The following is a 27,739-nucleotide window of genomic DNA, read 5'->3' as shown; positions in this document are numbered from 1 at the left end:
CACTTTCTTTCATGGTACAACTGCAAGCCTCTGGATGACCCTACAACTCAAGGTTTGTGTTACTGCAGAGGCACCAGGAGCTTCAAATACCTGTTTGTTGCTTTATAATGGTATTTTAGCAGCTGCTCTATTAGTCCAATAAATTTGTCTGGAAGAAACCTTCCTATTATGCCTTTATCTGCACGAACCAGTCTATGCGCTGTGTCAGCCACAAATCTCTTCACAGAATGATAATCACGCTTTTTTTGTGCAATATCTAATGTTTTCATAACTTGTCCAAAGCATTGCACTATTTGATGAATTTCGGCAACAGAAGATCCTGTTTCTTTCCCATATAGCTTGAAACCTGTGACCTGCTTAATATTGTGGAACATCCTTCTTAAGAAGTTTTCCTTTTATTGGGCTCACCTTGCAAACTAATTATCTCAGGTGTTTGAGATAGTCTTCAGTGATGCAGTGAGTCCTGAGACACAATATCATCTATGAGTTTATTTGAAAAAAACAAAAAATTTCAATCTTTAAGATACTTAAATCTAATTTGCATCATAATTTGGAATCCGGTGTAGAGACAAGTCCTGTACTGACCATTTGTTTAATGAATTGAACATAGAGCATGGATTTGCTTGTATTGTGCTTGCATAAAACTGGTCATACATAGATTTCATACATTTTGACAGACATTTAAAGGAGCATTCTGGTTGAAGCAAATTTATTGCTTATCTATTAGATACCTGTTAGATCGATGTGACTGCCACTGATCGCCAGAACTTGTGTCACCCATTGTCCACTGTCTGCAACAGGGTGAATGAACATTTTAAGTCAATGATTTTAAAGACACCAAAATAGCCAAAAGCTTCCCTCTGCTACCTTCACCTTTCCTAGAAATTTTAGTGGAGCGACCAGGCATAAGAGCAACATGTAGCTTCAACTCCTCTTGGACCATAGCCAGGGGAGAAAAATACAACTTGCTTGACAGCTCAAATTCTAAATCTCCATATGATGAGAATTATCTCTAATCCTTACAACCAGTTGGTTAAACAGAAGTGTATATGTAATGACCAGGCCGAACGTTCCTTGCTATCCACCCCCACACGGTGTCCGCAGCCGATGGAATTATGACACACACTGATCTTGGGGATAACAGTTGCTTTTACTTAAGCAGGAATGGGAATTATAACTTGGAACAAATAAGGAACAGTCTCTCATGGGTAGTCCACGGCATTTACAGTTCACACTTACTGTAGATGCTGAGATGTGATTGGGGTCTGAAGCTTTATGAGCACTGGACAGTGTCTTTTGGTATTTTACAGAGGGAGGTAGATGCAGCAATTAGAGGTTACAGACCTGTACTTGGGGTTATCTCCACAGTGTGTCACGGCACGTGCACAAGTACTTATAGGTGAATGTAGAAACTGTGGTGAATCCTGTCAGCAATTCTTTAGATGTGGTGAATCCTGTCAGAAATAGAATGATGTCTGTACAGGTTAGAGGGAACTCAGGCTTTTAGGCCAGCAGGAGATCTTGAGGTAAAAACCTCCTCCACATGTGTTCTGCTCTCCCTGAAGGCATCCCTCAGACTACAGAACATTCTAGACTTGCTTGGAAAAACAGCTCCTCCTATTGACCATGTGACTAGGAGCTTGCCAATAGGAGACCGAATTCACATCTCAGATCCTTACAAAACAATAATTCAGTCATTGTACACTTTCACCATTAGATGGCGACAGATCACAGCAAACGAGAAATGCATTGCATCTAAAATGAAGGTGACTAGAAATGGAGAATTACAGCTCACAAATAATGTTGAGGGCCAGTTAGAGAGTGAGCAGTAGTGTACAGAAGCTACTCACAATTCAGTATTACTTAAAGGGACAGACACACTCTGGACTGGGTCACTACATATACAAGGGACAAGTTTAAAGAAGCCCTCCACTTAACTTTTTTCTTGATCTAAACTAGAGATGAGTGAACCCAGTCCAGTGCTGAATTCCGAACATGGACTTCTGCTGGAAGTCTGTTTTACACTTCGGGGAGGAAAGAGATTTTCCAGATCCAAAGTTTGAGTCCCCGTTGATTTCTATGGGGTTTGGGTTCAGGTTCAAGTATAGTTCTGGTACCCAAACCGAACTTTGGACAAAAGTTCAGACAAACCTGAACTTCCACAAGTCCATTCAACCCTACTCTAAACGTGTGAAAATGTTAGTGTACTATAGTGTTAGCATGTTCAATATACCCAGCGATCGCTATCTTTCCTGGTATGCAGCGCAGCGCCTCCTCTGAGTCATGTGACGGCGATTCTGACTCTCCTAGTCAGACTGCGCTCTACGTGTGACCCGGAGAGTCTGAATCGCCTATGGAGCGTCAGAACGTGGCCTATAGGCTTATGTTGTGAGGGAGACTTACGGGCTCACGCATAAAACCCCAGTGGGATCCAGAGAGTCTGAATCGCCATCACGTGACTCAGAAGAGGAGCAGTGCTGTATACCGGAGAAGCTGGCAATTGATGAGTATACTGCCAGTAACATGTCATGAAGTTACATAGCTCTGAAATGGATCACCACCAGCAACAGACATGTCCGGCTTTTCAAAAGTCACAGAATTACTTTCAAGGTCAAAATACTGAAGATTGTGAAATGCGTTGGGTCCACCATGATCCAGAGGTTTGTGTGAAATCTTGTATTTCTCATGACGTAACCTGCAAAATAAAATTTTAAAAACACATTGAGTTTTGTAAAAAAAAACAAAAAAAAGTGCACTTGATTTCCTGCACACACCATATATTAATTAACTTGAAGGAGGTAGATGGGAAAAACTCAGTAGAAGAGTCATGAAGGCCATGCCCAAAACCTGCAGCATCCGACTGAATTGATGGCATGCGCTGTTACCTTCTTGTCTCACAGTGAAGCTTGCCTCTGCTTTACTGGCACACTGGAAGCAGAGAAAATGGGTAGTTGTTGGATAAAGCCATCCATGACATTTTTACAAATAGCTCCACCTAGTTGACTCCAGCAAGGTAATTAACATATGGCGCATACTATTATTTTTGCAATTGAGGTCACCTCTACAAAACCCAGGAGCTAATCTGGTATCTTATGAAAGAAATTAGGAGGAGGAAGAAACTTTGTTAACCCTTTAAGAAATTCTTGACTGAACTACGTAGTCTTCCAACGGATGGTAATCATGCTGAAACAAGAGAATAGTGTCTAGCAGATATACGGGAGAGGATTTATTGAAGGGAGTCTATCAGCGAAAAATCACTGTTCAAGCCAGATACCAGAAAAACAAGTAGGTGGGCAAGTGCACCAATCTGTTTGGCCACGCCAGGAGTCCATAGAGCTCCGGTGCTTGGTTTTATCAGTCATTCTGTCCTGACAAACTCCTTTTAATTTTGCATTCACACACATCCATATGCTCAGGTCCGAGTATGGACTGGCTGCGGGTCTCCTGGTCCGAACTTGTCAGCCTCATAAACACTTCTGGAGTTGTCAAATTTGGGTTAGGAGACCCACGTTCAGTCTGTGTATTGCGTTTTGTACTCAAACTGTGACACATGGATGTTTCAATGCGGCATGTGGCTTCTAAGACAGATTTTATTTTTGATGTTTCTACTATACTTACCTTAATTTTTTTTTTTTTTTCAAGTAAGTAGGACTTGGCAGAAGAGGGAATGGCCAACTGTGACCCGATAGATTCTCTATAGTGTACAGCAGAAAGTGGCCTAAATTATAACAAAAATCTAGTTCCGCACATTACTGGTGTAGAATTTTGATTCCGGCACGTTTCTCATGTTTCATTAGGTGGTGTGTGACTGTTCCTTAATTTGCCAAATCTTGCACCAAATGTACTTTTCTTTAAGACTGTACTAAGAAGAGACCAGTCTTGAAGAACCAGCCTCAAAGCCTTGACTACTTTTCCACTGCGAGCACAAATTACTCAGAATCTCATTTATCGGCATTGAAACTGCAGTTACTGTCAAAATCCTTAAATGTCAATTAAAAAATAGTGCGCTGTAAAATAACGAGGTGACCAGGATATGGAGCGATCATTTTGGAATCACTTTTCTTTAATGTAGGGAGATTTTTTTTTTTCACTATGATAAGAAATCACATGACATTTAGGTTTAGTTCATAAATGAGAACAGAAAAACAACAACTAGGAGTTTGTCATTTTCTCCTACATTCTAGAAATGTTATCATGCAGCTCTACTAATTAAAGGGAATCTGTCACCTATTTTTTTGTCTATAAACTGTGGCCACCGCCATTAGGGGCTTATGTACAGCATTCTGTAATTCTGTAGATAAGCCCCCGATGTAATCGGAAAGAGAAGAAAAACGAGTTAGATTATACTCACCCCGGGGCGGTCCGGGTCCGATGGGTGTCGCAGCTACGGGTCCGGTGCCTCCCATCTTCATGCGATGATGTCCTCTTCCTTGCCTCCCGTCATGGCTCCTGCACAGGCGTACTTTATCTGCCCTGTTGAGGGCAGAACAAAGTACTACATTGCGAGGCGCCTAGAAAGGTCAGAGGCCAGGCGCCTGGGCACTGCAGTACTTTGTTCTGCCCTCAACAGGGCTGATAAAGTACGCCTGTGCAGGAGCCATGGCAGGCAGTAAGGAGGAGGATGTCATCGCTAGAAGATAGGAGGCACCGGACCGGACCTGCGACACCCATTGGACCCGGACCGCCCCTGGATGAGTATAATATAACTCATTTTTCTTCTCTTTCAGGTTACATCGGGGACTTATCTACCGCATTCTGTAATGCTTTTTTTTTAGAATAATTTGTCTTTAAAGGAGTAGTCCCATCTCCAAGATCCTATCCCAATATGTAGTAGGTGTAATAATAATAATATAAGTAAATATCTCCAGTTAGAAATTTAGTATAGTTTTTCTGATTCGCTCTGCCTACTTCCTCATGTGCAGGCATTGCAGGACTTTAAGTATTCATGGTTACGACCACTGATATTGTGACAGCTAGTTAGTTGCTAGTGATCGCAACTATGGATACCTAAGGTCCTGCAATGCCTGCACGAGGAAAGAGACATAGCGAATCAGAATAACTATACTACATTTCTAATTGAGGATATTTGCTAATATTATTATTACACCTACTACATGTTGAAATAGGATCTTGGAGATGCAAATACCTCTTTAAGTTCCCTTTTAAGGTGGAAGAGTAGAAACTCTTACAGATATACCGTATTTCCTCTTACAGTATATCTGGAAACATCCATGTTCTTTGGATAAGTACATTCCCTATCACAATGTACAGCTCACCGTTTTCCAGTGCCGTGGGAGAGATCCTGCTGGTCGATTTCATCCTGGATGTCTTCTTCTGTTACAGTTAGCAGTACTGATTTTGCATTGTAGTTTATTTCATTCTGCAAAACACATCACAATAACAGGACTCAGGAGAGCAAAAGTGTTCACACGCCATGTAAAATAATATTACTGCTAATCAGAATAAGTCCAAAATACAGTATTCTTAATTAGACAGGAACATAAACTAGATTGTAAACATTTATTTAAGGACTCTGGTGAGTATTCTGTATTATTAATTTGTTTTCTTTTAATTATACTATTTATTGTCCTCTGAACCTTTATATCCGATGATTCTTTTGATTCCTCTTTTTCTTTAGATGTAACTTCTTCTAGTTCAGTTGTGGGCTCCTCCAGCATAGGGTGCACAGGCATGCTCTCTGGGTGAATGAGGATCTCGTAGGGCACCATGGGATGTTTCCATGATGTTGGGGTGAACACCTCCCATGGATCAGCCTGGCCAAATGTACCTAAAATAACATATGAAATGCAAGTATAGTTTGTAAAATTTCTATTGCTCAATGTTCCCATGTATAACTACTAGATTTACAGAATTTTAACCTGGTTCTATTACACAATGCACTTTCTTCTTTATGTTACCTATGTTGGCTCCTGCCCTACCTAAGCTCTGTGTCCTCACCCACCTTTGATCGGATCCCTTTGCTTTTCTGCATGTTGGACCACCAATGCAACCAGGCGCAGTCCTGTGCACTCACGCTAACAGGCGTTATAAGCTGGATAAGATGGCGTGTCTGGAAATCTCTATGTGTGGATACCTGAGTTGGCATCAATACAGTTACTGTAGACTGCTGCCAATTTCCACCTTGACTCTATGACAAATCCAGCTGTGTTACATCGCTGAGTAGTTCTGCTACACCATTTGTCCGCTTTGCCTACACTCTGTGACCATTTGCCTGTTTTGCCTACACTCTGTGACAAACCTGGTCTTGCTATTCTCCTGGGTAACTCTGCCACACTGTTGGCTAGTTTTGCCTGGGCTCTGTGACAAACCCAGCTCTGCTATAGAATATTGAAAATCCATCGATACAGGATATACTGTGAAAAAAAATCTCTTATTTAATATGTGCAGCAAGGTTAAATGTCATATTCATTTGTGTCCACACAACGGAAATGAGTTTCGAACAGTTTTTTGTTAAGCATGGTGTACAGTCAGGAACTTCCACCTTAATACACCAGCCAGAATCCAAATCTTGCAGGTACAGAAAACTAGGCTAGATAGTGTATGGGGAGATAAAACCTATATATACACCTTGTACATAAACATATAAAACTGTATTTACTATATTAAAATCAAGCATTGTTAATGACTCAGGATAAAATTATAATTATGCATATAAGATAGTCATGGATCATTCTTACATATTCGTTCTCTGTTTGAGATTACTTCTTCTGCTGCTGTGAACCTGGAGTAACAAGACTTACAAATGTGGCGAGTTGGCATCATTTACCTAAAACACACCATTGCTATATCATTGAGTACATTGCTGGCCAGTAATGCCATGGACTCTCTGATAAACTCAGCTCTGCTATGCTGCTGAGATAACACTGCTGCAGGACGCCACCTGAGTATTTAGGTAGTGTGCATCCACACTGCTACCATTGACCACTACCTAATTTTTCCTGGACTTTGTGACAAACGTGGTTATGCTATATTTCTGTCTAATTCTGTTAAACCATATGCCAGATCTGCTTAAACTCTGTAACAAATTCAGCCCTGCTTCATTACTGTGTAATTTTGCCTAACCTCTGAACCAGCACTGCCGCTGACTCTGTGCCAAACCCAGCTCTGCTGCTTCACTGAGTTAAATCTGCTATATGGTTGACAAGTTTTGCCTCAAAAGTTCCTGCGTGGCCCAGCACTGTGTTTCACTTTCCTGTTCGCTAAGTCGACTCTGCTACATTGTTGCCCTACATTGTTGCACCAGTTCCCATGACTTCTACTTTGCGTTGTTAGATCCAGTAATTCCAGTTCTGCTCATGTAGTCGCCTTCCTGCTACATCTGTCTCCCCTGTTTAAAATGGATCATCCTACTGCATCAACACCAGCTTTCCCCGATGCATAGGAGCTGTTAATCCGCACAAAGGGCTCTGTGAATCAACCTCAGCAGACGGGACATAACACTTTTGATTCTAATTTTCTGATTTAAATATGATTTATTTGCACATCTATCCCACATCCTGGCCAACTGTACCATCATGTGCTTCCATTTTTCACATCTAGACATACAGAGGTTACTACTACCTTACTGGGTCCATGTGTAAGGGTGTGACAGAGACTGTTGTGCACTTGTCCCTAAAGACAACAATTGTAAGGTGTGTACTGTGACATGTGGTTTCATTGCAGTTTATGGTGTAATGTGAAATGCATAGAATGTTATTAGCATTGATGCTGCTGTGTGGGTACTGTATTGTAAATGCCTATGGTAACTCTGGACACTAAGCACAGATTTAGGGAAAGAATAGGATATAAGTTAGTTTTTAGGTAGTGATAGATAGGAACTTTAAAAACTTTAGGATCCAGAGTAGTTAAAGACAGATTACGATAGTCAGTGGTGGGCATATTAGTGTATTAGTATAAGCAATGTAAGCATAGTGTTAATGTAGGAAAGTAATGTAAACTGTGTTTTGGAATGTAAGGTAGGTGAAAGGTTAGCTCATCCCAGCAACAGACCGCAGGAAGAAATAAGCTTACATGTTTGAGAAGAGCCCAGCATGGGAAGGGGTGAGGTCAAGCAAAAAGGGGAAGAAGTTCCTTTTTTTAGTCAGACGGGGTTAGTATGTAAGGCTCGTGTCAAGTTAAGGTTGAAGTGGCAGTGGGCTTACGTATGTGGAGCACATAGCATTCTGAGGCTGGTTTCACTTTTGCGTTTTTTTGCGCTTGAAAAAAACGCATACGTGCGCATGCGCTTTTTTCCCCTATATTTAACATGGGCGCGCACATGTGCGCATTGGCATGCGCACGTATGCATTTTTCGTGCGCTGCGTTTTTTTGTGGTGTGCGATTTTATTTTCCAGACGCTACATGTTGCATTTTTTGGTCCGCCCAACCACTTCAAAAAAGCGCATGCGCACGTATGCGCACGTTTTGAGCTAAAAAAAGGCCATTATGGCCTATGGATGCGCATATGTGCGCACTGGCATGCGCATGTATGCGTTTTTTTAGCGCTGTGGGTTTTTTTTGGTGTCCACTATTTAGACAAGTTGTAAAATTCTAAAGTAAAAAAAAAAGTCTATATAAAGGAGGTGTCTGCCAACACTGTACCACAACTACAGTGACAGATTGGAGAGAAGACATTCACCAACGAACCCATCTTCTATCAGCGTCAAGAATGTGAGTATTATTACATCGTATGCCTGTCCTTTTCAGTTGTGTATGTACTAATGATTTTTATTATTTTTACATGCAGCATGTCTTCGGAATCAGAATATTCCCCATCGCGGCAGGAATTGGCACAAGCAGACCGTGAGGGGCCAAGGACTGAGCCCTGAGGTACCCCGACAGCAAGAGGAAGAGGAGATGACGTGGAGCCAGAGAACAAAACACTGAAGGAGCGGTCAGAGAGATAGGAAGAGAACCAGGAGAGTGCAGTGTCCTTAATGCCTAGTGACTGGAGCCTAGAGAGTAGGAGATGGTGGTCAACAGTATCGAAAGCTGCAGATAGGTCAAGAAGAATGAGCAGAGAGTGGTCACCGCTACGTTTTGCTGTCAGAAGGTCATTGGTCACTTTGATGAGTGCAGTTTCAGTCGAATGTAGGGGGCAGAAGCCGGACTGTGAAGGGTCTAGAAGGGAGTGAATGGAGAGGTAACGGGTAAGGCGGGAGTAAACTAGGCGTTCCAAAAGTTTAGAGATGAAGGGGAGATTGGAGACTGGTCTGTAGTTGTTTGTGCAGGATGGGTCGAGAGCAGGTTTCTTTAGTAATGGAGTAACGATGGCGTGTTTGAAGGAGGATGGGAAAATGCCCGAGGAGAGGGAGAGATGAAAGATTGTAGTTAGGTGGGTTGTGACGACTGGAGAGAGAGACTGGAGGAGATGTGAGGGAATGGGGTCGGTAGTGCATGTAGTCGGACGAGAAGAAGAGAGGAGTCTGGAGACTTCTTCTTCTGTGATGGGATCAAATATGGAGAGTGAGCCAGGGGAGATGCAGGAAGGGATGGGAGTCACAGCACTTGGTGGTTGGGAGCAGATTTCTTGACGGATATTATCTATTTTTTCTGTAAAGTGGGAGGCCAGGTCATCAGCACAAATGTCTGTGATAGGGGCTTGTGCTTTTGGCCTGAGGAAGGAATGAAAAGTGTCAAAAAGTTTCTTGGGGTTGTTGGCTAGTGAGGAGATCAGGGTGGTGAAGTAGGTCTGTTTGGCAAGGTAAAGGGCAGCGTTATAGGTTCTTAACATAAATTTGAAGTGGATGAAGTCTTCTGGTGTGTGGGTTTTTCTCCATAGGCGTTCAGCACTCCTGGAGCATCGCTGGAGAAGTTGAGTTTGCGATGTGAGCCAGGGCTGTTTTACTCTGTGTTTGGAGGTTCTGAGGGTGAGGGGAGCTACTTGGTCAAGGGTGCTTCTAAGAGTGTCATTGTAGTGATGAACAGCCAGATTAGGACAGGAAAGAGAGGAGATTGGGGACAGAGATGAGTGTAGGGAATCTGAAAGTGTCTGAGGGTTAATAGCTTGTAGATTTCTGACTGTGTGGTAGGTAGGAATGAGCTGGGGTGGGTGAGGATTTGTGAGCGTGAAGGAGAGAATGTTGTGGTCAGAGAGTGGAAGCGCTGAGTTATTTAGGTGGGAGATTGAACAGAGCCGACAGAAGACCAGATCAAGGGTGTTACCGTCCTTATGTGTCTCAGAGGTTGAAAGTTGTGAGAGGCCTAGAGAGGTGGTTAGTGATAGAAGCTGGGATGCAGATGTGGAATTAGGGCTGTTAATGGGGATGTTGAAGTCTCCCAGGATGAGGGTTGGTAGCTCTGAGGACATGAAGTGTGGCAGCCAGGCTGAAAAGTGGTCAAGGAAGTGGGTGGGTGAGCCTGGTGGCCGGTATATGACCGCTACCCTGAGGGAGAGGGGACGGAAAAGCCTGATGGTGTGGACCTCAAAAGAAGGGAATAAGAGTGATGGGACTGGGGGGATGACCTGGAAAGTGCATTGAGAGGACAGGCGTATGCGAACTCCACCACCAGGTCTGTTTGTGGGTCTCGGGGAGTGAGAGAATTGTAAGCCACCGTAGGAAATGTACTGTATTGATGAAACTGGAACTGGAGGGTGCTGTGCCCGATACTGCATGTTAAAGACTGCTGTATCTGAACTGTCCAGTAAACTTGAATTTGTTATAAAGAACCGGGTGCCCCCTGTTTGTGCGACTGATCCTGGACCTAAGGATGTGGATGCAGCAGGGGCGTCTGGCCTGAAAGTGAGTACACTGCATTGTACGCAGCCCAGCATTGGTGGACTGGGAGCACTGAAGAAGCAGCAGCTCACCTATGGCTACCGCCCTGGGGACCTTACACATGTACACTGCTATCTCCTGAGCATAAGCTGTAAGGAAAAATGTTATCTGACCTACATGCAATAAATGAGCTGTAAATTTACCATTTGGTTGAGATCACAGCTTTTGATGCAGGTTTTTTTTTATGTCAAAGCCAAAAATGTATTTTTATAAATATCTGTATAATGGGAATTGGGAAATTGCATTATGCTGTACTTGTGTCTTGTCTCTGTACTTGTGTCGTTTCACATGTTGTCATTAATTAATTCAATTGACGCGGATGTATAATCTCCCCGGATTCCCACTGATTAATGTAGATAACCATGGCGCTTACACAGAACGATCACAAGATAATTGGGTCTATTACCTCAAGTTCAGATTGACTGAGAGCACTTGAAAGTCGATTTCCTCCAGGGAGGTTATGCTTTCTGTGGAAGCCAACATTCAATCGCTGCCAACTACCGCAGCTAATTCATTGAATTACATTAGCAGAATTAAATTAGCAGAGTAAGCCACAGTTCACACCAGTGCATGTGTCTAAAGGCCCCTTTACATTTAGTGATGCACCAGCGATCTCGACCACGATACGACCCGGTCATTATCGCTGGTGCATCGCTAAATGGTTGCTAGTGAGCTGCCAAACAGGCAGATCTCACCAGCGATGTAGCGATGCTCGGCGGTCGTACTTACCTTTCAGACGAAGCGATGACCGCCGTCTTCCGCCCACGTCCATAGCTCGCTCGTCGGCGCCAGCAGGAAGCCGACGACAAGAAATGGACGTGGACGACCTCGCGCGATCAGCGATAACCAGCGGGGGAGCCGATCGGAGGTAAGTGTCACATGTAGCGATATCGCTGCTGCGTCACAAAATCGGTGATGCTTTAGCGATATCGCTATGTGTAAAGCCCCCTTAAGGATGGAAATGCTATAAATGACATCTGCCGGGACCTTAATACAAATGAATACATAACGATAGACCTGCTTGACATGTTTTAGTTAGGGTAGGAAGGGAAGAAAACATTTGCAGAGGCCAATGGTTCTAAAGAATGTATTTCTGGGACGAGTCTAGGTTGCATGGTCTTAACCAGAGATGAGTCTTAACCAACATAAGGGAATGTTATACTGGACCAACTCCTGGGATTCTGCAGTGGGTGGCATAATATACGGTACTCGGACCCCTCTTGTCTTTCCAGGTACATTAACAGCTCAGCGCTACATTGATTTGATCACTGACCTAGTGCTATGCCCGTTTCTCTAAAGTGTCCCAGGAGCTGTTTTTCAACATGACATTATCAGACCACATGTTGCCCATTCTACTGTGAGCAGCCTGCGTGACCTAAATGTGCTACAATGGCCTGCAGCATCTCCAGACTTGCCTCCCATCATGCTCATCTGGGACATCATTGATTGTAAAAGAAGCTGCCAGCAGTAGATCTTGATGATTTGCATGTCCAAGTGCATTCAACATGGCAGAATGATCGTCAGACAGCCATTGATTATCTCATTGATAGCAGCCATGGTAAGTGGTGTAAGTGTGGGGATTTTTGCGTGTGGCGCTCATACTCGATACTGAATAAATCGAGATGTTTTGCAAACTTTGTTTCCAATTTTTCACAATTTGCACAACATTACATGTCTATCCATTCTGTAATTTCCATAACCTCATGACTTTTCCTTCTTCGCAATTTAAAAGTTGAGCAGTGTACTACAGATGTTGCATAATCTGTTAACTGGTGGGATACAGGTCCTGAGACCACCATTGATCGGTCCAAAAACCCCTCTGAAGTCCACAGCTCAGGCATAAGCGGAGAGTATAGAGTAGTGTAGGGGCTCAGTAGTAAGTCTATGGGTCTGTGCACAGCTTTGTGACAGTAAATGTACAGACCCATTGTTCTGCCCATTCTGTGCAGCAAGATATTTTTTAAGTGCTGTTCCAGCTATGGCCATTAGATGTCACAGTTGCCCATCTCTTTCCTATTCATGTGTTTGGAATCTTTTCCCCTAAATGGTTAAATTGTTCAGAACCACCCCTTCTTCCTTCCATGTAACCATTTCTGCCAGACTTCTGAGTAGCTCACACATGCTCAGCTCTCTGCAAAACCACTGCTTATATCAAGTGGATTCCGGTAAGGGTTTAATGCATTTATGTATATATGCATCTGTGTTAGCTGGCCATAGTGCATGTTCAGCTCCTGTAATGCTATTACACTGCATGTTAGTTATATGCATCCTCTGTTCAGTGAATGCAAAGCTGGCAGCCATGAGTTGTTTAGATATCTTTTCTCTTTTACTGCTGTGTATGTTGTGTTGCTCAGCCTCCATATAATGCATGCTACCGATATTCCGATATAATAGCATCCTGTATCATTGCTACTGTTGTGATAGTACCCTGTATTGCTGTGATATTGTCTGCAAGTACTGACATGCTGCATTATCTGTTTCTTATAGTTTTTACCCAAAATCATCCACAACTTTGTACAACAATCTCCGAAATCATCCATAACTGTGTACAACCTCTGATATCATCTACTACTGTGTTCTACTATACCATCTGTTATCATCTCCCATTGTTGTCCATATTATGACAATAAATATAGACTTAAGCACCCATACAGTCTTGTTACTGGGAGTGGATGAAGAGTTTAGCCGCATGCTGGAATCCACACAGCGTCATACGCGGAAGAAGGCAGAACACCCATAGATTTACAACTCTGCTTGTACACTGGTCTGTACACATAGCTCATACAAGAGTTGCGCGCTTTAGAGCAATGTTTTTAGACCAATTGTTAAGGGTCTGAGGAATGGCACGCAACCAATCAGCAACAACATGCTGTATCTGTAATATATAAAAACTTTTTTATGACAGTTACACTTTAAAGGGAATCTCTCTGCAGGTTTTCGCTATAGACTCTCAGAGGAGCATGACATAGCGGCAGAGACCCAGATTACAGCGATGTATCACTTACTAGCCTGCTTGGTGCAGTTTTCATAAAATCCCTGTCTTCTGTGCTGTAGATGTAGCAGTGCTGTGAAAGCTGAGCTCTGTATATCCCTGCCCACACCGCTGATTGAAAGCTTCCTGTGTACACTGTAAATTGTCAGCAAGATGCCAATCAATTGTGAGGGCGGGGTTACACAGATGAATTGGTCTGGCTTGCACGCAACATCTAGTCCTAGTGATATTCTGCTGACGAAACACTGATTGTAGTGAAATGACAACACACAGTCTAGTAAGTGACACATCCCTGGAATCACACTCTAAGCCTCTACTTCCTACTGCTCTCAGATTAAGTAGGAAAACCTGAAGAAATTCCCTTTAATTAACCAGCCATTTAATCTGGGGTGTTCAATACTTTTTTTTTATCCAGGTCTTATCATTGGTTATAAGAAGTGGATTTTTAAAAAAAATCACCTCAATTTATCTTAAACTGTGTCTCTTGGAAAGTGAAATAGACACAAAAGAAATCAGTTATATTACTGGAGCAGAGACTGGCACAGCTGTAGGAAGGCCTGTGAGGCATAAAATCGCTCCAGTTAAAAGTTCCTTCCTCACCAACAAGCTGCGGGGGCTTCACGGTTTGATTTAGACACTTCTTACGGTATTTTTTAGAAAAATTTACTAACCTACAAAAAGCATGATAAGATTATAGCAACACATACAAGCACTAACCTATGAATTCTCCATCAATGGTCCAGAGCCGCGCTGCACAGTCTAACGATGACGATAACACAACTTTATCCTCATCTATGACTTCAAGTCTAAAACATTGAAAGAAAACTTAGTTATTGATGTAACATATGTGTTAATAACTCATAAAACACTGGGCTCATAATGTGCAATAAAAAAATAGGGACAATGAATAAAGGTTAGAAAGGGGCAGGAATGTTGCACATTGTACAGAATGTGCAGATGCTGGACTTCCCCTCTAGGTGCTGTCTCTGCAGATGTATGCAGCACTGCAGCTGTAATACCTTGCGGACTCATGAGTGAATATGCACCGAATGTTGATGCCAGGAGCAGATACAGACAGAAGAGGGCGACAGTAAAAATATATGGGTTTTGGTAATGATAGTGAGCCCCCGTGCGGCTGCCCAGTTTGCACCAATGGTATGTCCGCCCCTGGTTGATGGCTGTACTTTTGCTTTTTGATTGAGGAAACATTTTGTAGGCATAAAAAAGTGCGAGGCACTAGGTTTTTATTGGACTGGTATTGTTTTGCTCAGAACGGGTGTCTGAATGTTTATCAGCACACACAGAGGTTGTGTACTTCAGGTTGCATTGCATTCATATATTTAATAATACATTTTAGGAGACATTCTTGCTGCATCTTTTCAGCCTTCATACTAGTGTGAAAGTCTAAAATATGTTTTAGGCTGTGTGCCCACGTTGCGTTTTTTAAGCGTTTCCGCAGCGCTTTTAGACAAGCGTTTCTGCTGCGGAAACGCTTAAGAAAAGCATCTAATGTAATAGAATGGAAAACGCACATGTTGTGCTAATGGTGAGTTTTTTCCACTGCGGAAACGCTTAGCGGAAAAAAACGCAGCATGTTCATACACTGTAGTTGCAAAAACGCATAGGAAAACGCATGTCAAAACGCTTGACAACTGCGTCAAAAACGCGTGTCAAAAAGCGCATGCATTTTCCCTGGCAAGGGCATGCGTTTCTGCTCAGGAAAAAAACGCTTGAAAAACGCTACGTGGGCACATAGCCTTAATGTTGCCAGAAATAAAAATGTGGTCACATTTTTAATCATTAATGTTTTTCGTTTAAGCACTCTTATAACAAAAAGGATTCTGTTTAGTTCCAATCACTGCTCTTTTTCCTGTTTAATTTGAATATATAAATATATGTGTGGTTAGAAGAGAGGACGCACATGGCTTATTCCTTCCTAAGACAATACTAAGAACTAGGGAGCGCTCATTACGGGTGGAAGAGAGGCAATTTCGGCAGATAAATAGGAAAGGGTTCTTTACAGTGAGAGGAGTCAGACTGTGGAATGCCTAAACATGAATTGGCTAATTTATGTGCTAAGTATTCTCAATTTTTCATATTTCTAGTGCAGTATTGCAATTCAATTATGCTATAGCGCTACAGTGTGCTACTTTATTTGTTTAGCTGTATATGAGATGGCTACGCCTAGTAAGCACCTGTTCAGACCTAATTTCTGTTTGGGTGTGACAGTCAGTCTTTTGTGACTGTGGAATGTCGATCACAAGAGCTAGTAATGGCAGACACAAAAAAAAACAGCTTTTAAAAAAGGGCTGGATGATTTTCTCAATACATATAACATTGTGGGTTACAGATAAATTAGTAACAAAATGTAATTGGTGGAGAAAGGTTGAACTTGGTGGACCTAGGTCTTTTTTCAACTTTCAACTTATGCGACTATATAACTATAAAGGTCATGGACGCTCCTGGTGACATTTTTTTATTTAAACAAACTCTGTCACCCTAAAATTACAATTTAAACTCAGCCTATAGTTACGGTATGTAGAGAACTGACCCCATGTTAGGACCATATCCTTGTGCATAAAAAGCATTTTGTGTGATAAGCAAATTACGGTGTTCAGTGCACCCTTAGTGTGACCAAGAGATTTGGTGCACCACTCTGTTCCCTCATTTAGCATGGACTGTCACCTCCCTCTGTGTTGATTGGTTGCCTTCACTTGGCCGGAGTAAGAGCTGCAGGAAAAGAATCTTTTGGTGTGCGTGCACACAGTGTAATACCAGGAATGAATGCGAGTGCTATCAGCTCTCTCTCCTCTCTGCTGTATCAATGCATTCCTCACCCTCTCCTCCTCCCTCTGAAGCCGCTTCCAGGTCAGTTTTTGCAGCACAAAACATAATTTCATCCAACAAATAAACATTTTGCTCTTTCGACAGGTAATCAACGGGCTCTTTACACTGCAAGATTATTGTGACACCCTGAGCACAGGGCACCCAATACACTTGGCTTGGGTCAGATGATCCTTTCTTGCTGCCATGGGGGTGTGACAACACAGTATTTCTTCTTAATTATGCCAGATGTAAACTTAGTAGGCCCAGAATCATAAACTGTTGTCTGAAGTATTGACTCTTCTTGTCTGTTGAATATTTACTTGTAATATTATCTCCTACAGTTTATTTTCTGTTATCGTTGCAAAACAGTAATGCATGACCACTGAACAATGATTTTTGCAGATATGTTGACTACATACATTGTGCATGCCAGCCAGTTTGTTGGCATTCCAAACAGAGGAGGAAAAACTATGCAAATAGATTACATAATCAAACAATGCGCATTGGCCTTATTCACATCCCGCTCTGACCTCTGGATGCTGGTTGAAAGTCAGTTGTGAACTATATAAAGAGATGTTTTATTGCATGTGACTCTACAGGATATCAGCTTAGTGGACTACGAATCCAGCTGGACGAACACAGGACTGCTTCATTAACCATCATTGAAACCCAAGATACATGTTAAAGAATCCAGGTTGGGACAATCTGGTCACCTTGCCACATACCTCACTGCTCTCGGTTAGCTTCCTAAGATTTTCGTTACCTCATCTCTGTGGGGGCCCGCCAAAAGCAGGGAGCCACTGGTGGGGGTACTCAGCACTGAAAGCAGCTCTAATCCCGGCGGAAGGGTGAGACTCTGTAATTTGAACCATCTTGGGTATTTGCTGATCTGTATGCTATTGTATGTTGGTGGTTCAATATATTATTGCTACAGTTTTACCCTCAAGCTGTGCTGTCTGAGTACAGTTCTGCCCTCAGGGAGAGAGATTAGGAATTCAGTGGTATGAGCCCTTGTCTATGCAGTCTTTCTAAAGACAGCTGTACCAGCAAACGAGAGCACCCACTTACCCCTGTGTCTCCACAGGGGGTTTGGTGGCCATTCCTTGTGCCTGGCGCTCTGGTGCACAGTGAAAATGAGCACATGGAGGGGGTTAACGCTGCTTTTACTGTTCCCTCTCTTTGTGTGGTGGTAATGGTGGTATTCCCTGTGCTGTTGGTGAGGAGGGAGACAGGAGAGTCAGAAGACAGAGGAACTTTATAAGAGATGAAACTTTTACTTGTAACACAGTAAAAAATGATCACAGCCATATATGGTATAACATAACATGAGCAGATGACAAAGTTCCTCAGATGCGTACTTAGCGACAGATGCAGTAAACGGCATATATGAGGCGTGAGAAACAGTAAGTGTAAACAGAGTCTATCCTGTTATCCAAGCTGACATGATAGAGTCTTCTATCCCACTGGGTTGATGTTCCCCAGCAGACCCCTATTTCCTGGCTACCTCTGACCTTCATTATGCTGTAGGATTCCCGTTTTCCCATCTCCATTATGGGGGACCACCCTCCAGGCCCGTACTCCTGTGTCCACAGCGTAGTATTCTGGTAGGGTAAGGATGCTGTGCAGACCAGGGAATTCCATCTATATTAAGGGTCCTAGTCCTCAGGCCATCCTGCAGGTTTCTTTTGGTCAGTCCATCTCTATTCGGCCCTCTGGAAGGGGGAAAAATAATCCCCTCACGTGTTTTCTGGCTGGCTCACTAGCTGATCTCCAACTGTACTCTGAGGTCCACACTAAAGGCCCCGTCTCACTAAGCAATCTCGGTAGCGATCTCGCTGCTGAGTCACACCTTTTGTGACGTAACAGCGATCTCACCAGCGAGATCGCTGTGTGTGACAGCGATCAGCGAGCGGCCCCCCTGCCGGTATCGCTGATCGCTGCAAGAAACCTCTGGACATTTCTTTGGTCGCTGGTCTCCCGCTGGCCAGCACGCATCGCTGTGTGTGACAGCGGGAGACCAGCGATCAGGTGTAAAAAAATAATAAAAAAATAAAAAAATATATAGTTATTCTCACCTTCCGATGTCCCGTTCAGCCATCCTGCCTCTTTCCATGCTCCGGTCCCAGTGATCCTTTGCATGAATGACCGCAAGACTTTGTTATCCCGCGAGACCGTGACATCTCGCAGTCATTCGTGCAAAGGATCACTGGGACCGGAGCGTGGAGAGAGGCAGGATGGCTGAACGGGACGTCGGAAGGTGAGAATAACTATATTTTTTATTTTGATACTATTTTCTACAGCGATAGCCAGCGATGCCGGGCGCTCGGCATCGCTGTGCTGATCGCTGGTGAAGCTGTCTGTGTGACAGCTCACCAGCGATCACATAGCGACTTACCAGCGATCCTGACACCTTCATATCGGTGTCGGGATCGCTGGTGAGTCGCTTAGTGTGACGGGGCCATAACTCTGACTGGAATAATGGTTACAGCTATCTTTAGTACATCCAGAGGTTCCACCCACCAAGCCATCATCCAGAGGCTCCACCGTTCAAGCCACCACCCTGAAACTCCACCCTCCAAGCGATCACCCAGAGGTTCCACCCTCCAAGCCACCACCCAGAGGTTCCACCCACCAAGCTATCTGCCTAGTAATAGCCTCAATGAGGAGTCTAGCTGCTTACTACCTGGACTGCTGCACTTAAGCCCCCGTCACACATAGCGACGCATCAGCGATCCTGACAACGACATGAACTTGTCAGGATCGCTGGTGTGTCACTACATGATCGCTGGTGAGCTGCCAAACAGGCAGCTTCACCAGCGATCAGCACCAGTGACAGGAGGGTAACAAGCGACGCGCGTCGCTTAGTTACCCATTGTGTCCAGCGATGAGGACCAACGACGACGCAGGTAACAAGCGAGGGCGTCACTTAGAAACCCACTGTGTGCCTTAGATACCAGGGCGCTGGTGCAGGGAGCTGGTAACCAAGGTAAACAGCGGGTTTCTAAGCTAAGAAACCCGCTGTTTACCTTAGATACCAGCTCGCTGATCGCTGGTCTCCCGCCTGCCACACGCAGCGATGCAGGCTGGCCAGCGGGAGACCAACGATCAAAAAAATGTCCAGGGCTTTCCAGAACGATCAGCAATACCCAGCGGGGGGCCGGTCGCTGATACCTGTCACACACCGCGATCTCGCTGGTGAGATCACTGTTGAGTCACAAAACTTGTGACTCAGCAGCGATCTCGCTGTGTGTGACGGGGGTTTAAGTGTTGATTCACAGTGACAATAATACAAATCCCTACATGAAATAATATTAAACTTCAATAATAAATACAGTATCAGTACTCAAACAGTACCATAGCAATACACAACTCTGAGTTATTACAGAAGTATTCCTTGGAAAACAGCGCGTTGGCCCCTGCTGTTACACAATCAGTCAATTGTCAGTCAAGACAGAGAGAGGCAGCTGTTCATGATAATAGAGGGACCCTAATTTATATATCATATAGAATGTTTTTTTTTTAGGAACAAAAAATGCAACATATATTACAAGGTATGGTCTTTATAGGTGCTAAGTCGATTTTATGATTATGGGCTTATTTTAAATAGTGGTTTGGAGTGACAGACTCCCTTTAAATGTATTTTTTGGCAAAACAAAATTACCCCTCTGAACAATACTGTTATTGCAGTGGATCAGATCAAACCATTCACAATGCTGCCCTTTTTGAGAAAAACAATTCCAGTGCATCTTGCAGAAATCCACAAATTCTTAGAGATGGACTGTAATATAAAAGGTTGACACTGGATAAAATTTGAAAAGGAAACTTGTCATGTAAAATAATGCTATTAACCTGCAGATATGGAGTCAATCCGCAGGTTAATAGCATTTTAAAACTGTGTGGTGCCGACACCGAGAGCATTAAAGCCGGGAGTAAATGAACCTTATTCCTCCTGGCAGACTCAGACTTTTAGTCAAAGAGGCTCATGTGGCGCGGCTTCAGTCACCGCTCAGTGCATAGTGAGTGGCGGCTGTAACCCTGCTCCCGGCATTGACTGGAGCTCTTGGTGCGGGTGCAGCTTCAGAAAACTATTACCCTACAGATTAACCCCATATCTGCAGATTCACAACTTTTAACATGACAGGCCAACCAGTGGCCACTAAAAAAAAGGGTCTATCTTCAGGTTGGAACTCAATGTAAAAGCTACAGCAGTCACATGACATTTCCTGCTATATGAGGGAGCAAAACAGTGGTGGCCACAGGCAGCGGTGCACAGACAAGGGACAGAGCTCTAGATGGTCAATATCTCTTTTTTATTTTACACCACCAAATTTTAATGTAAACATTAGTGTAAAAACAGCACAATCATCATAATTTCTTATGCTCCACTCCATAGGTCATCAATATCAGATCGGTGAAGGTGTGACACCCGGCATCCCCACCGATCAGCTGTTGTCAGGTGCACAGCCAGTATTTCATGGTGGACGAAATGTCTTTCACGTGAGGGCCTTGAGAAAGTCATCTGGACGTGAACTCTGCCATGTATGGCAGACTACAAAGAGTCAAATGTTCAGTGTCCTTACCAGGAAGAACACTAACCATCCTCTCCTCATCATGACGCATAGCCTCCTCCTCTTCAAGCCATCCATGCTGGACAGACATGAAGCTGGGATTGGGCGTCCTCTCTGTAGCACAAAGCAAAGCTCCTGTTCCTCCTCCTTCTCCTCCTCCTGTTCCTCATCATCACCCTGTGGCCTGAGAATACTGTAAATAGTGAAAAGGGTTGGAACTGGTTAGTGGCCTTTTTGGGTACTGCAGCTCACTTCCCATTCACATGAATAGGAGCTTACCCAGGAACTTCCAAGGAGGCAAAGATTTGGGCCGTCCTTTATTGTCTACATCTGGCCTCACCTGGATCTCAATATATCAGTTCTGGATAAGCCTTTTTATTATTTTGGATTGTGAAAGACAATTAGATGATGGATGCATTTAATACATTTCCATGAAGCTACAGTTAGAACAGACTCAAGATGTCAATGCTGTAGTGGTGGAACCTAACCTGGTGGATGCCACACTGCCCATGTGACAATTGTTCTTTATGTTATACTAGTGCCATGTGAGTCATGTAAATGTTAACACTTTTGCAGTCACATCCTTCTGCATTGTTTTCAGAACCTTCACTTACGGTATATTATTTTACATTTTAGATCCGTAGAGCCCTCACCTTCATTGCTCGTCAATTTACTCAGGCATATCTATTTTTTTTCACGGAATATGGAAAAGCTTTTATTTGCCAACACTTGCTTCTTGAAATGTTACTGAGTGGGTGGTGTTTATAACAGATTTCCAACAAGATTAGTTTGACAAGAAACACAAATGTCTCCATCTTCTAAAATTAAATGCCTACAAAGTCTGGGATGTAGTCCAAGAAATCTGGAATTATTAATATCAACCAGAGACACCAGCTCAGGCATAACTTGGCATTAATCATAGGCATCTAAAATCTGACCTGTACACAAAAGATGGATTTCTAATGAGGGGAGAGAAATCTGCTCCAGAAAACTAGTGTCGATAATTGACCGAAATATATGGAGGAAATGCAAATGTGGTTTCAAACAAAAGAGCAAATGACACATGACGGCATAAAGGATCTGTGTTGTTATAATGTGTGTGCATATTGTCTGCTATATTGTAGATTCTTGCATAGTATGGATATGTCTGTCTAGAATTTCAGTGAATTCAGGGCTTATTGTATACATGAAAAAATGGGTTTTGTCCCATAAACAACATGGACAAAAAATACACATTACACACACAGGCGCTTTTATGATCTCTATTCAAATCCATACATAATAATATGGAGTTCGTTCCCATTTTGCAGCTTGATCAGCCTCCTCTCTCCTTTAAGGTTTTTTTTACAAGGTTTTCGAGGTGTAAATTTTGCCCATTCATCCAACAAGACATTTGTGAGACACTGATTTTGGAGGACAGGGCCAGGCTCACACTCTTTGTTCTAATACCTCCCAAAGGTGTTTGATGTAGTGATGGTTCGTTGTGACCGATCTGAGACAAAGAGCCAGCTCTCTGCTGCAAACAATGGTGGTACCTCAGTGAGAGACACTAGATTCTGTAAATGGCACCCACTGGCCGTAAAATGACGGTTTTCGTCGACTGAAACCTTGCCCACTCGATCCAAACCATGCCCACCCATTGATTATATTAGCTGAATGCGAGTGAGAGGGGTTTCAGCAGTGAGTGGGCAGGTTTTCAGCTTTTTTTAATTTCTTATTAAATGCGTGTTCACCGTATGTTGAACACATATTTAGCAGGGGTCCGTTTAGGATCCAAAAGAGACGGGTCTTTGGGTGAGCAGAGATAAGTGATCCAAATTACCAAAAAGGAGCCAGACTGCCCATCATTAGTATGATTGGGTTGACTTTGGTGCTTTTTGTTTGTCCACCAAACTGCAGTTGGAACAATGCAGTCAGACAGGTAACGTTCTCCTGGCATTCACCATACACAAACTCGTCCCAGTCTCCCACATAGAGAAATGTGATCCGTCACTCCACAGAACACGTGTCCAGAGCTCCAGAGTCCTGCGGAAGCTGCTTTACACCACTACATCCGATGCTTGGGACAGCAAACACGGACATACACATACCCATTGTATTCAATGGTGGTGCTCACATGTCAGGTTTTTGACATGGACCATGTGAAAAAACACCAGAAATGTCAGTTTTTTATTTGCACAATGGACAAAATGTGTGCCGCACACATGCACACTGATGACACACTAATCATCCATGTGTCATCAGTGTGACTTGTACCGGCGCCTGGGAATAGTGGTACAGTTCGAGCTGTTCCTAGGCACCGGGTGCTGAAGGCAGCTCTCATCATTGTTGCCTGGTTTCCCTGAGATCAACACGACCAGGCAACAATGATGGGAGTTGTATTGAGCACCCACTGTGTGCATTGTGTATTACTACACATAATTTTCATAACCAGCAGAGAGAAGACTGATGGCTGGGGGCTGATATTAATAATCTTGCAAAGGGACCAATATCCCGAAAGGTTCTCAGGCTATTATTAACAGCTCACAGGTGTTTGCTTAGCCTTTAGTGAATAGTTTACCGGGACCCCATAAAAAAAACACATAGGGCCCCCCTTTCATTTCTAACCAGGAAAGGCTAAACACACAGCTGTGAGAAAACATTAATAGCCATGGAAGGGCCATGGATATTGGCCCCTTCCCAGACAAAGAACATCAGCCCTCAGCTGCTCCAGAAACAGGGGAGACCCTACGTCATTTTTTTTTCTGGGGTCCCACATAAACCAGTAAAGGCTAACCAAACAGCTGTGATCTGTTATTAATAGCCTAATCACCTTTAGGGCTACTGGCCCCTTTCCTAGAATAGTAACATCAGCACACAGTGGTTGAATTTCCCTCTGCTGGTTCTGAAAATTATGGGGGATCCCAAGTCATTTTTTTAAATTAATTAATTAATTTATTTAAAAAAACAAGTACATAAATAGACACACAAAGCACTTATTATATAGCACACTGACATATTTCTATCTATCTAGCTATCGTGTTCCTCATCACTATCTCTATCTTTGGACATCTTTAATACATCACACTCTTTAATTTCTATGATGCATTTAATTCCATACGTGTCACACTCACAACACACAGATGACACATACACATACACGGATGGGGTATGGACATGTACTGTTTTTTTTCCAGTACCAAAATAACCAGGACATGTGAAGTAGGCCTAGAACTAATGCTGCCATATTCAGGCTGCATATGTCAGCGCAACGTTCAGCTCTGCCATTTTTAACATAATACTGTAATTCAACTAGGACCGGCGTTAGGGGCAGGCAGACTAGGCAGCTGCCTAGGGCCCCACTCCCTCAGCCAGTGGCGTACCTCTAATAGCACTCCCCCATCACTCCCCTCTGCTTCTGACACAGCGGGTGTGCATGACATCACTTCACTGCACACCTTGCTGTGTGCCGAGCAGTGCAGCTGCTGAGCCTATATCAGTGAGTGAGTACTGGTGGTCATAATACTGTAGGAATGTGGGGCTGTATTATATTCTATGGGTGTGGGGGCTGCATTATATTCTATGGGGGGCTGTATTCTATTCTATGAGAGGGGCTGCATTATACTCTATGAGGGTCTAGATTATATTCTATGGGTGTACAATATATTATATGAGGGGGCTACATTATATTCTATGGGGGTCTTCATTATAGTTTATGAGGTGGCTGCATTCTATTCTATGGGGGGACTACATTATATTCAATGGGGGCTGCATTATACTCTATGAGGGCTCTACATTATATTCTATGGGGGGCTGTGATCTGTTATTAATAGCCTAATCATCTTTAGGGCTACTGGCCCCTTTCCTAGAATAGTAACATCAGCACACAGTGGTTGAATTTCCCTCTGCTGGTTATGAAAATTATGGGGGATCCCAAGTCATTTTTTTAAATTAATTAATTAATTTATTTAAAAAAACATTTACATAAATAGACACACAAAGCACTTATTATATAGCACACTGACATATTTCTATCTATCTAGCTATCGTGTTCCTCATCACTATCTCTATCTTTGGACATCTTTAATACATCACACTCTTTAATTTCTATGATGCATTTAATTCCATACGTGTCACACTCACAACATACAGACGACACATACACATACACGGATGGGGTACGGACAAGTACTGTTTTTTTTCCAGTACCAAAATAACCAGGACATGTGAAGTAGGCCTAGAACTAATGCTGCCATATTCAGGCTGCATATGTCAGCGCAACGTTCAGCTCTGCCATTTTTAACATAATACTGTAATTCAACTAGGACCCGCGTTAGGGGCAGGCAGACTAGGCAGATGCCTAGGGCCCCACTCCCTCAGCCAGTGGCGTACCTCTAATAGCACTCCCCCATCAATCCCCTCTGCTTCTGACACAGCGGGTGTGCATGACATCACTTCACTGCACACCTTGCTGTGTGCCGAGCAGTGCAGCTGCTGAGCCTATATCAGTGAGTGAGTACTGGTGGCCATAATACTGTAGGAATGTGGGGCTGTATTATATTCTATGGGTGTGGGGGCTGCATTATATTCTATGGGGGGCTGTATTTTATTCTATGAGAGGGGCTGCATTATACTCTATGAGGGTCTAGATTATATTCTATGGGTGTACAATATATTATATGAGGGGGCTACATTATATTCTATGGGGGTCTTCATTATAGTTTATGAGGTGGCTGCATTCTATTCTATGGGGGGACTACATTATATTCAATGGGGGCTGCATTATACTCTATGAGGGCTCTACATTATATTCTATGGGGGGCTGCATTATATTCTATGAAGGGGCTACATTATATTCTATGGGGGGCTACATTATATTCTGTGGGGGACAGAATTATACTATATGAGAAGAGCTACATTATACTCTATGAGGGTGATACATTATATTCTGTGGGGGGCTGTATTATACTATATGGGGGGCTGCATTATATTCTATGGGGGCTGCATTATACTCTATTAGGGGGCTGCACTATATTCTATGGTGGCTGCATTGTACTATATGAGGGGGCTGCATCATATTCTATGGGGTGGCTGCATTATACTATATGAGGGGCTGAATTATACTTTATCAGGTGGGCTGCATTATATTCAATGAGGGGGCTGCATTTTACTCTCTCAGGTGAACTGCATTATATTCTATGGGGGATACATTATATTCTATGGGGGGCTACATTATATTCTATGGGGGGCTGCATTATACTATATGAGGGGCTATAAATCAAACATTTTTTGTCCACAGCAGTAATGAATGGCACTTCACCTCAATATAATAACCACCATCCCATGAAAAAAATCAATATGAACATGGGAAAAAAAGACCTCCATAAAAATTAACTTGTATTAGTAATTAAAATAAAAATAGCATAGTTAAAAAGCAGAATGCCTCACATAGAGGACGGCTCAGACCAAAAAAATTAACAATATAGGTATATCAAAGAATAGGACAATATACCGCAAAAGGGTGTTACCATACAATAATACAAAAAGGACTGTCAAGAGTTGCAGTTCAACCAAAATGTCAGCAGTGGGCATCAGGTTGTAAATGTAAACAGTAAAGTGGCTAGTGCTCCATATTTTAAATCCAATGTATTTTAACAGGTGCCCAAGTGGTTAAATTTAGTCCTAGTAAGTAGTAAAGCCCAGAATATCAATAGCTACCGTACTAGTTATTTGTATAAATCAGCATAACAGTACATTAGATCATATCATAGTTTAAGGTCATAACCCTATAAACCCTCGTTTGGTCCTCAGTAAAGGGAGGTTAAATAACCATAGCACAGAAAATCTTAAATAATGCCCGCAACTAAAAGAGCTAAAGACTATACCTGGGTAGGTCTGAAGGAGCTGCCTCCCCACCCCAATATGGATCTCTTCGTTTTCCCATGTTCATATTGATTTTTTCATGGAATGGTGTTTATTATATATGAGGGAGATGCAGTATACTCTATGAGGAGGGCTACATTATATTCTATGGAGGCTGCATTATACTATAGGGGGGCTCCATTATATTTTATGGGGGGCTACATTATATTCTGCATTATACTCTATGAGGGGGCTACATTATATTTTATGGGGGGCTGCATTATACTCTATGAGGGAGCTACATTATATTCTGTAGGGTCGCTGCATTATTCTCTATGGGGTGGCTGCATTATACTCTATGGGTCTGTATTATACTCTATCGGACTATGGGCAGTTGCATTATACTATATGTACTATATAGGACCTGCATTATACTATACTATACTATATACTATTAGGAATGCATTATACTATATGAAGAACTATGGGGTGCATTATACCATGGGGAGTGCATTATACTATATGGAAGACTATGTGGCACATTATATTATATGGCGGACTATGAGGTGTGCATTATATGGAAGACTGTGGTGCACATTATACTATATCGAGGACTATGGGGTGCATTATACTATATGGAGGACTATGGGGAGTGTATTATACTATATGGAGGACTAAGGGGCACATTATATTATATGGAGGACTATCGGGTGTGCATTATACAAAATGGAGGA

General features: G+C 42.9%; 1 protein-coding gene across 1 annotated transcript in view; it reads right to left on the bottom strand.

Moving 5' to 3' along the window:
• Nucleotides 1-1,131: 1,131 nt before the first annotated feature.
• LOC141096506 (cilia- and flagella-associated protein 337-like) overlaps nt 1,132-27,739 on the bottom strand; it is a 240,204-nt gene continuing 213,596 nt past the window's right edge. The window contains exons 27-30 of the mRNA XM_073583172.1: nt 14,488-14,576; nt 5,598-5,788; nt 5,277-5,380; nt 1,132-2,695 (exon numbers count right to left, since the gene is read on the bottom strand). Coding sequence (XP_073439273.1) covers nt 2,527-2,695; nt 5,277-5,380; nt 5,598-5,788; nt 14,488-14,576 — 553 coding nt within the window. The 3' untranslated portion in view covers nt 1,132-2,526. The remainder of the gene's footprint in view (nt 2,696-5,276; nt 5,381-5,597; nt 5,789-14,487; nt 14,577-27,739) is intronic.

This window comes from Dendrobates tinctorius, unplaced genomic scaffold (assembly GCF_039654945.1).
Source record: "Dendrobates tinctorius isolate UK_male_01 unplaced genomic scaffold, ASM3965494v1 ptg000075l, whole genome shotgun sequence".
In the NCBI taxonomy this organism is placed as follows: Eukaryota; Metazoa; Chordata; class Amphibia; order Anura; family Dendrobatidae; genus Dendrobates; species Dendrobates tinctorius.
Note: the sequence above shows the minus strand (reverse complement) of the source record. Positions and strands in the feature narration are given on the sequence as shown.